Genomic DNA, 9737 nt, shown 5'->3' on the forward strand with positions numbered 1-9737 from the left:
ATTTGACAGACAGAGATCACAAGTAGGCAGAGAGGCAGGCAGAGAGAGAGAAGGAAGCAGGCTCCCTGCTGAGCAGAGAGCCCGATGCAGGGCTCGACCCCAGGACCCCGGGATCATGAGCTGAGCTGAAGGCAGAGGCTTTAACCCACTGAGCCACCCAGGCGCCCCAGGAAAGTATTCTGAGACTATGTTGCAACTTAGTAAGTTCATTCAAGTAGCACAGGGACAGGACCTGTAGGCAGAAACTACTTTTGCTGTATGAAGCTGGTGGTTATATGCTAAGTGTTCCAGGCGTAGGAGCCGTGCGGGGAGTAATAGATCATAAATGTCTTCTTGGAATTTCTAGTCCTAAAGCTACTTTCGTCAAGATTACTCTGTTGCTTATCCTTCAGCTCTCTATTAACTTTGAGATGTACAGGCAATCATGAGACCCTTTAAGAATGTAGCAGCCAGTACTTAGTTGATCCTTATCAAAACTATGCAGGTTACAGGTCAGCTTTCGGGGTAAAGATGAACATTTTTCTGCTTGTATCCCTTCTCATCCCGCAGGTAAATGCGGATCGAATGGCAGAGAGAAGACAAACCTGTCCCTGCCCTCTGCCGCAAGGCGGGGAGAGGAAGGGCCGGCGGGGGCCAGTAGAGGGCGCTGTGGGAGCGGCGGAGGGCGCGGCGGGGGCCGGGGCACAACCGCGAGCGCGGCGCTCACCTTCCTGCAGGCCGGCTACATGGCGGCGGCGGGCGCGGGGCCCGGGCCGGGAGCGCCCCCGGGGCTAGAGGCTGCTCTGCAGAAGCTCGCGCTGCGGCGGAAGAAGGTGCTGAGCGCCGAGGAGATGGAACTGTACGAGCTGGCGCAGGCAGCGGGCGGTGCCATCGACCCCGACGTGTTCAAGTGAGCGCGCGCGGGCGGGAGTGCGCGCTCGTCCCACCCCCAGACGCCCCTGCTCTCCCGCTCCTCGCCCCGGCCTTTGGTCTGGAGGAGACCTCCCGCCCTTTTCGGACCCCTTTGGGTGCCCAGAGTAGAATCGGAGTCCTGAGGGAGGTGGCCCTCCTAGGCCCCGGGCGAGGGGAGCTCACTGCCCACCACCTGTGTTCTCTCCAGGATCTTGGTGGACCTGCTGAAGCTGAACGTGGCTCCCCTCGCCGTCTTCCAGATGCTCAAGTCCATGTGTGCTGGGCAGAGGCTGGCGGGCGAGGCCCAGGATCCTACATCCGTGTCTCTGCCCACATCGAGCGTGCCCGAGACCCGAGGTCAGAGCTGGACCCGGTGCTCCCTTGCCCCTGCGGTTCAGGCGGTGGGTGGCAGGGGAGGGAAGTGGGCAGCGCCAGGCGCAATGCGGGCTTGGCCCTGAGTGGCCCAGTCCTACTGGGGGTCTTCTCCCCGGACCGCAGGGACCACCCAGGGGCTCCCCTCTTGGTGTCCTGTCCCCAGCTTTGGCATCGTTGCTACCCTTGAGAGTGCACATGTGCAGGTCCAGATCAGGCGGTTGCAAGCTGGGTGTCCAGAGTGGCCCAAGCAGGCGAGGCCTCCTCTAGGATTCTGCCTATCTCCTTGGGTAGAAGTGCTTTCATTCCACAAAGACAGGAACAAGGTGGTTTGGGTTCCTGTTTTCAAGGTGTGTACAAGCCTCCAGAAAAATGCTCAGGGAGTGGGTCAGGCAGAGGCCTTCCTGCCCCCTCTTTGGTTGCACCCCACTGGGGCCCAGGTCTGCTCAGGAATGTAGCCAGCTAAGCTTTCTTCCTCAGATCCTGGGACAGGGGTCCGTGTGGCAGCCCTGGGCTGCCCTAGACACATGGAATGCAGAGGCCTGAGTGGGCACAAGTTTCAGGGGCCTCCTCACTCTTGAGAGTCACAACCAGGGTGGGGGGTAAGCAGGTACCTTACTCCTGCTAACAAGGGAGTCACAGCGGAGGTCCAACTGCATCCCCTTGGTGTGTCGCATCTGCTCCCAATTTCAGAAACACTCTGGATGCTTGGCCAGAAGCCCTCAGGCTCTCACAGATGTCCTGAGAGGGGGTTGTTGTTCGGGTTGGGCGCAGGCTGGGCCCCCATGGGGGGAAGTGCCAGGGCCCTGGGTACCCATGCCCCCTGTCCTGAGAGGCCCTGGGCACTGGAGCGCAGGCTTCCTAACTGATCCACGCTCTGTCTACTCTCTTTGTGTCTCTCTCTGACCTCCAGAGGCCTCCTTTCTCTCTGCCAAGAACTGTAGTCCCCCTGCAAGGCCCTCCTTTTCCTCGGCCCCGCGGCCTGCGGCCTCTCCGGTTCTGCTCCACGGCCCAGCTGCCACGCACCCGCCTCTCTCTCCAGGGCCCCCCGGTTCCCTCCGGTTCTCTTGCTGCCTGTTCTCTCCTTTTGCAGGTTGCGTTTATTGGTTTATCTCTGGGGGTTGGTGCTCTTTCTAGTTTCTGTGGAAACTGCTGTGGCCCCCAGATCAGGGGAGCTTGTTAAAGCAGCTTCGATGAGCTGCTAGGACAGGACCTTAAGGGGCATTCCTGCCACACAACTTAGAAGCCGGGACGCGATTTTGTGGCTCAGTTTATTAGAGACAACCTGCAGTACTTCCAGAATGGGACCAGTGCCCTCCACTCCCTAGGGGCCAGCTCTGCTAGGTGAGACTTGTGCTCTGTGGAGGTGCCCTCACCCCAGAGGAGGACAAGAGGCAGAGGACCAGGAGCCTTTACTTTCATATAGAGAGTAAAGCCTTAGCTGTGAGAAATGCCTTGGCCTCTGAGATGCCATCACCCACCCGGGCAGGTAGTCTAGAGTATAACCTGTGATTGCCCTTTCCTGCCTGTTTCCTTTGGCAAGGGTACCTTCCAGGGATTGCCACATGTGATGAGGCTGGAGCCCCAGAGCCAGCGGTGTGTGAGGGCCTGAGATCCCACAGGTGCCCTGGCTGTCCTCTCCGTGTCCCTCTGCACATCACCCACCTTGCTGTTTTGGATGCCGTCTGGAGCTCAGGCCGGCCAGGTTGGGGAGGGCCAAGGGGCAGGTCCAAGCAGACATGCATAGACTATAAGGCTGAGTTGAAGAATCAGTGGACAGAAGGAGGGAGATACTGGGGACAGCCCTCCTCATTTGAGGGGGCGTTGCTGCTTGCTCACCCAGTGGCTGGGTGCCAAGCTGGCTCTCAGGGCTGAGGACTCAGGGGCTGTGAGATGGACAAGTCTTCCTTCCAGGGAGGGAGAAGGCTGGATCAATCAAAGGTGACAGAGATGGGAAGAAGCCAGTGTAGTTGGCCTTGCTGGAACAGCAAGTGTTAACCGGAATCAGAGTCCTGTTTCCCTGTAGCCCTTTGAGTTGGGGGGAGTGGGGAGGGCTCCAGCCAGAGGTGCAGGCCCAGGCCTCTGTGGCAACAGGCCTGAGCTTGGGGTTGAGGGGAAAGAAGAGGGGAGGGTAGAGTCAAGGGGTACTGTGGGCTTAGTACCGGGAGCACTGGCATAGAGGGGTTCCAAGGGAGGTGGGGAGGAAGCCCCAAGCACAGGGATAGGAGTGGTGTGCATGGAGTGCTGGGTCCCATGAGGTTTTCTCAAGTGCTTAGGCCTTGGGTCTCCTGGGTTGGGCAGATGGCAACCGGAATATGAGGACACAGAGGCCCTGGGGAGATACCCAGGGAGGGGAGAGTGCAGCCTGGAAGGGGGTTTGGTGGGGAGGCACTGAAGGGGAGCTGGGCACATGAGAGGCCATGACAGGAGTGTACAGTGGCGAAGAGGCCGAGGCCATCAGAGACCCAAAAGCTCTGAGGCCACGTGCACAGAATCTCTCCACACAGAGCTTGGGCAGGGTATAGGGGGGAGAAAATGAGGAGAGTCATCAGAGTGATCAGTTGGGGGCCTGTGGTAGCCTAGCGTTGTGATGGCGGTTTGAGGCTGTTTGGGTGAACTGGCCTTGGGTTTCCCATGGAATCGGGGTGTGGAGCTGCTGCAGACGAGGGGCTGGAGCCCCACTCGGGAGTTTGATCTGGTAAGCTGCAACAGGAACAGCGGGTCATCTGGGTCCCTGTCCCCTGGCCCTCCAGGTGGCCTGCGGGGACTGTCACTGATAACCTCACTCATTTCTGCCTTTACCAGGCAGAAAATGGAGAAGCAGAAGACCCCAAGAGCACACAGGGATAAATGCTTGTCTTGGTGGGGGTGTGGTCACTAAAGAAAAATAAAATGCAATGGAGTATTCTCTGTTTAAGTTTAGGGAAACTATATATGTATTTTTAAAGATATATTTATTTGAGAGAAAGCATGAGTGGGGGTCGGGAGTTACAGAGGCTGAGGGAGAAGCAGACTCCCCACTGAGCAGAGAGCCCGATGTGGGGCTTGATCCCAGGATGCCGAGATTATGACCTGAGCCAAAGGCAGACACTTAACCAACTGAGCCACACAGGCATCCTAGGAAACTATACTTTAAAAAGATGTTCCTCCAGAAGGTATAAGATGAAGTTTGGTGTGCAGAAGCTGTGAGCTTTACGCAGAGCTGCGTTGTCCAGTAGGGAAGCCCTGGGCCCCCCAGGGCTGGGGCAGCTGAGACTCAGCACGAGGTCAGTACACAGCAGATGGCCAATGCCAAAGAACTGGCACAAAAAGAGAATACCTCGTAAATAATTTTTATCCTGATTACATGTTGAAGTGATAACACTGCCCATTTTGAGCTAATTAAAATAGCTTATTTAAATTAATTTCTTGGTTTTTTAACTTTTTAATGTGGCTCCTAGAAAATGACACGTGTGGCTCACATTGTATCTCTACTGGACAGCGTGGCTCAGGGACAATCACAGCGACACTTTCCCCAAAACACTGAATCAGGGCTGCAGGTGCACATGCAGGAGGGATCGTTCCCCCCAGGAAGCATAGGCTTGTGTTGAAGAGGCGTGTATGCATGTCCACAGTACACACGAGTCCTTGGCGTTCTATGTGTGTTCTGGAAGCACAGATCAAGCCCCTCCTGTGTACTCGGCTGGAAGGGGCAGCAGGACTGGCTGCTGGGTGCAGACCTGCCTGTGGTAGCAGTGAGGGATGGTCCTGGCCACTCACTCACCCCGGCCACTAGCCTTGCCAGCCAGTCTTGAGGATATACTGGGGCGCCTGCTGTGCTGTGTTGACCCCGTTCTTTTCCTTCCTCACACCATGCATCTGGTGTGTGCTCACGGCCACTAATATTTGGCCTCAGCAGCCCCATTAGCCCATTTGAGCACAAGGGAGTACTGGCACCATGGAGAAAGGCCGCTCCCAGGGACCGTAGGCAGGATCGGAGCAGCAGCCCACATTCAGGCTGCTTTCTGTGACCCCTCGATCCCTCCAGCTCTGCAGACAGGGCTCGCAGGGGATGGGGAGTCAGGATCACATGGGCCACACCAGAGGTAAATGGCACAGTGGGTCCCACCAGAATGAGTCAGCTCCCCAGCCCCAGGGTATGTGTTTTGGGTTGCGTTTGGGGTTTTGTTGTGACAGACATTTTAACCTTCAGTGGTCATTGTCTTCAGTGGTCGTCTTCAACTGTCTGGGGGCCACTCAGGTTTTGGGCCTGGGGTAGCATATCACCCCTCCCACCTTTGGCTCAGCTCGGTCCTCCATTCCCTCTGACCCTGATTACCCCATGCAGGGACCTGGGGCAGACAGGACCAGCTCCAGAAAGTCTCTTGCAGGGCCCAGGGGTGCGTGGCTGTCAGGCTTAGCAGAGCAGGTCTGACCACCGATAGGCCCTGTACACCGTTCTCCTGAGACCCGAATGTCACTCTCCTCAACCTCCCCAGCTCTGCGTAAAATGAGGCCTGCATGGGTCTCCCCACTGAGAGCACATGATTCCCAAAGGTTTAAGAATTGCACAGAGCTGGATAAATGGTCTACTTTCATTGTTAGATAGTGCTCTTAATGCCTTTTATGGCTCAAAGTTACACCAGTGTCTTATTTCCAGGAATTATGAGCCTCATAAAGGTTCAAGATGAGCATTATTTGCTGTTTTCTCCTTTTCTCTCATCCTTGAGTTTCCAGAAGGGCCCTGGTCACTATACTGAGAGGGAGAGGAAGTTCCAGTGTGTGGTGTGCTGAAGAAAAGCTACATTCAGACTCAGGCCCACATCTGAGATCCACCTTGCCATTTGTCAGGGGTGAACTGTACTTGCAAGTCCTTCAGAAGTGCACCGAGCTGAGTTTGCGGGACACTTAAGTACCCCGGACTAGGCCAGGTGCTACAGATGAGTCTTGGCAGCCAGGCCCAGCCTGGAGAGGGACATGGCATCAGAGTGGGCAACAGCATGTTGGGAGCTGCAAGGCGGTGGGGTTCATGCACCCATAAGAGATAGGATCCTTGCCCCTTGACCAGTCAGTGGGGACCAGATAGGAGCATTTGTAACAGGAGAAAGGAAATGTGTGGTGACAGCTCTCTGATTTGTGTCTTTTCCATGAGTCACTTGTAGGCTGAGTTGGCCCGGCTTCACCCTACCACATGCCCTCAGCCCTGGGTAACCTGTTATTACATCTTTGTTGAATCAACTGTATGCAAACACTTGAGTGTGAAGCCCAGGGTGGCAAAGCAGGGGAAAATCTGAGCTGTCAGAATTTCAAATGTGCCCCCACTGTCACCCTTTCCAGCCCACTGGGCAGCAGAGACGCCCTATTCTCTGGAGAGGAGCTTTTCAGAAATGCTCTGTAGGAGGGGAGAATGTAGTTGTGTCACAGAGCTTGGAAAGCAAGTCTGATGTCCAGGGTCTACAGTGTTGCAAATGCGGGGGCCTCCCTTGTTCACCATGACAGACAGGAAAACAGAAATGACTTAATATGCCCCCTGAGAAACCTCATGGTGTCTTTTCTCCAAAAATCTAGAAGTCCCCTGTGCAGGCTATTTATTTGATTACTAACTGACGTTGAGGTTGAGGTCAAACACGGGACACATACCCTGTTCAGAGTCTGCAGGGTAGACCCCACCAGACTGGAGAAGAGCCCTGGCCGATGGAGGCCCCGATATGAGGGAACTGTGATCCAGTTGGTGAGCCTCCTCTCTGGGCACCTTTTGTCCCCTCTGGTGTCCTGTCAGTCTTATGAATGCTGTCAACACCCTGAGGCCAAGGAAGCCATTCCTTTAAAATAAAGCTCTGGCCCAAGCGTGGTTGCAGATTTTCCGGTCTTCACAGAAAGAGGGTAAGGTAAGTAAATTACAAGTCAAGAGGTATCTGCAGCAGTGGTCTCCATCTGAATGTGACTATTTGTGGTAAGGGCAAGTCTTCTTGAGCACTCAACCCTCAGCAGGGGCAGGAACCCGGTTACGGGATCCGGGAGCTGAGCTCAAGCGCAAGCGGCTTGACCACCAAATGTTTGCAAAATACTTTGAGGTAGGCAGGAAACGCCTGTGAGAAAGAGCTTCCAAGACCCAAATCCAAAAGCCTAATTTCCATTCTTGAGGGTTGTGCCTCCTGCACCATCCCTGCAAGCAGTTGAGCTGTGGGCGATCTGGAGCAGGGAGTGCCAGTGGGCCCGGAGGCAGCAGCCCCTCTGGTGAGCCCCCCTGGAGTGCTGGTGGCCAGCCGGGTCCCTTCGCTTTCCTGGGCAGGATCAACCAGCTGAGCTCACTTCCCGAAATGGGCCTTGCGGACTTTCCCCATTGCCCCTTGTACTGCTTCTGTCCTAGGACCCATGCTCCAGGGCCTCCTGCACTCTGCCTAGGATTTCTCTCGGATGTGCCATCTCCAGGCAGTCCTCAGCCTCAGGGCTCAGGGCTGACAGAGGGTTCCTGGCTGAAAGGTCGGACAGAGATGTGCTAGACGTAATGTGCCAGGAACACAAATGTGGTCATTGTGGCATCTGTGGAGTCTGCCCTGGTTGCTAACAATTGTGTTCTGTGTCTTCTCAGGGAGAAACAAAGGCAGCACAGCTCTGAGTGGAGGCCCAGCACTGGCAGAGCGCGGTGGCCGGGAAGGATCCAGCCAAAGGATGCCCCGACAACCCAGTGCCACCAGGCTGCCCAAGGGGGGCGGGCCGGGCAAGAGCCCCACACGGAGCAGCACCTGAGACGGGCAGACTTCTCATACCCCCCAGCTCTGGGCTCTGCCACCCTCCTAGCAGAGGCTATCTGGGCTTCCCCCAGTTGGTAATAAAGCTTTGTGAAAAACCAAGGGTCTATCCAAGCTGTTTTCTCTCTCTCTTTTTTTTTTTTTTTTTTTTAAGATTTCATTTATTTGACAGAAGGAGACACAGCAAGAGAGAGAGAACACAAGCAGGGGGAGCAGGAGAGGGAGAAGCAGGCTTCCCACCAAGCAGGGAGCCCAATGAGGGGCTCGATCCCAGGACTCTGGGATAATGACCTGAGCCAGAGCCAGATGCTTAACGACTGAGCCATCCAGGTGCCCCCATCCAAGCTGTTTTCTATCACCTTTTGAATATATTAAGACAAGGATTTAGAATCAGTTCTGCCTAGTGGGCCTGGCTGTGCTACAGCTGAACTAAGCAAGTGACTTAAACCAGTGATTTCACCCTCCTGTACCTTATTTCCAAATTGGAGAGAAAATATCTATACAGTTGGCCCTTGAACAACACAAGGGTTAGGGGCACCAACCCCCCTGCATGACTCCCCAAATCTTATCTACTAGTAGTCTACTCTCAACAGGAAGCGTTACCGGTAATATAAAGTTGACTAACAAATGCTTTGTATTATATACCGTATTTCTTACCATAAAAGGAAGCTAGACCAAAAAAACCCATAAGGGAAACACATTTACACTGCTGTACTATAAAAAATCCAGGTACAGTTGGCCCTGCACAATCCTATTATTCAAGGGTCAACTGTATTCCTAGATCTTTCATAAACGGCCGTCAACACGTTTTGCTAAAGGGAAAGGGGCAGTGCCTTTGCTGAGACTTTCCAGGGCGCTTAGCTGCAAGGGCCTGAGCACGAAGGGGGGAGGCTGTCCTACAGGGTACCCGCACAGCGCAGTCAAGGATGAACCGTGCTGTGACCTAGAGCTCCCCCTGTAAGCTGTGGATGCCAAGCAAAATCCAGTTAAGACTCCTTCCCCCCACAACCCAGAATGTCCTCACCCTAGGGACGCCTGGGTGGCTCGATCAGTTAAGCGTCTGCCTTCGGCTCAGGTCATGATCCCAGGGTCATGGGATCGAATCCTGCATTGGGCTCCCTGCTCAAGCAGGGACACTGCTTCTCCCTCTGCCTGCCGCTCCCCCTGCTTATGTGCGTTCTTGCTCTCTGACAAACAAATAAATAAATCCTTAAAAAAAATAAAAGTAAATAAAAAAAAATGTTCTCACCCCACATGAGACCCACGGTGTTAGGGACTTTGTCAACATCCCCCTCCCATGGACCTCAAATGTTCAAACTCCAGTTCCAAACTCTTACCTAGTGCCATTAACAGAGAAGCCTGAAAAATGACAAGCACAACTGAAAACTGAACTCAGTTTTCCTAGAATTTAGGAAATCTAGGAAATTTCTAGATTCCTAGAATCTAGGAAATCTAGGAAATTTCTAGATTCCTAGAATCTAGGAAACACTGTTTCCCCTCAGGGCATGTCACATAAGCAGTGGCTCCTTACAGATGTGAGCAAGGCAGTACCCCACTCCTGCAGTGCAGGCCGGGACAGCTTTCCGTGTGGCCCAGCCTTGGGGTCCCCCCCCATCCCTGCAGGCAGAGGAGTGGGTACCAGCAGTGCGTCACAATAGAGGTTTCATACAGAAGCTTTAATTGTGAACAACTGGGAACAAGATGTGCTGCAGGGTGGCAGGAGGGGGTGGGGGGGAGAGAAAC

The 9737-nt window shown here is 54.6% G+C and overlaps 1 protein-coding gene across 2 annotated transcripts; it reads left to right on the forward strand.

Moving 5' to 3' along the window:
- The first annotated feature begins 669 nt into the window (after positions 1-669).
- Positions 670-8096, forward strand: MZT2B (mitotic spindle organizing protein 2B). Of its 2 annotated transcripts, XM_032875945.1 has the most exons (4): positions 670-889; positions 1100-1248; positions 2177-2356; positions 7835-8096. In XM_032875945.1, exons 1-4 carry the CDS (start codon positions 726-728, stop codon positions 7990-7992), a joined length of 651 nt encoding a protein of 216 aa, XP_032731836.1. In that variant the 5' UTR covers positions 670-725; the 3' UTR covers positions 7993-8096. The 2 variants fall into 2 exon arrangements, with proteins under 2 accessions (XP_032731836.1, XP_032731835.1); XM_032875944.1 differs by lacking the exon at positions 2177-2356 and having other exon boundaries at positions 679-889.
- The last annotated feature ends 1641 nt before the right edge of the window (positions 8097-9737 follow it).

The sequence above is a fragment of the Lontra canadensis genome, unplaced genomic scaffold (assembly GCF_010015895.1).
Source record: "Lontra canadensis isolate GAN:19392208 unplaced genomic scaffold, GSC_riverotter_1.0 scaffold57, whole genome shotgun sequence".
NCBI lineage: Eukaryota > Metazoa > Chordata > Mammalia > Carnivora > Mustelidae > Lontra > Lontra canadensis.

What these genes read in the sequence shown, in the direction of transcription:
- MZT2B (XM_032875945.1), top strand. Translation starts at nt 726, where the DNA reads ATGGCGGCGGCGGGCGCGGGGCCCGGGCCGGGAGCGCCCCCGGGGCTA. An exon ending in ATCGACCCCGACGTGTTCAA is followed by an intron (nt 890 to 1,099) that starts GTGAGCGCGCGC and finishes TGTTCTCTCCAG; the next exon opens with GATCTTGGTGGACCTGCTGA. An exon ending in CCTGTTCTCTCCTTTTGCAG is followed by an intron (nt 2,357 to 7,834) that starts GTTGCGTTTATT and finishes GTGTCTTCTCAG; the next exon opens with GGAGAAACAAAGGCAGCACA.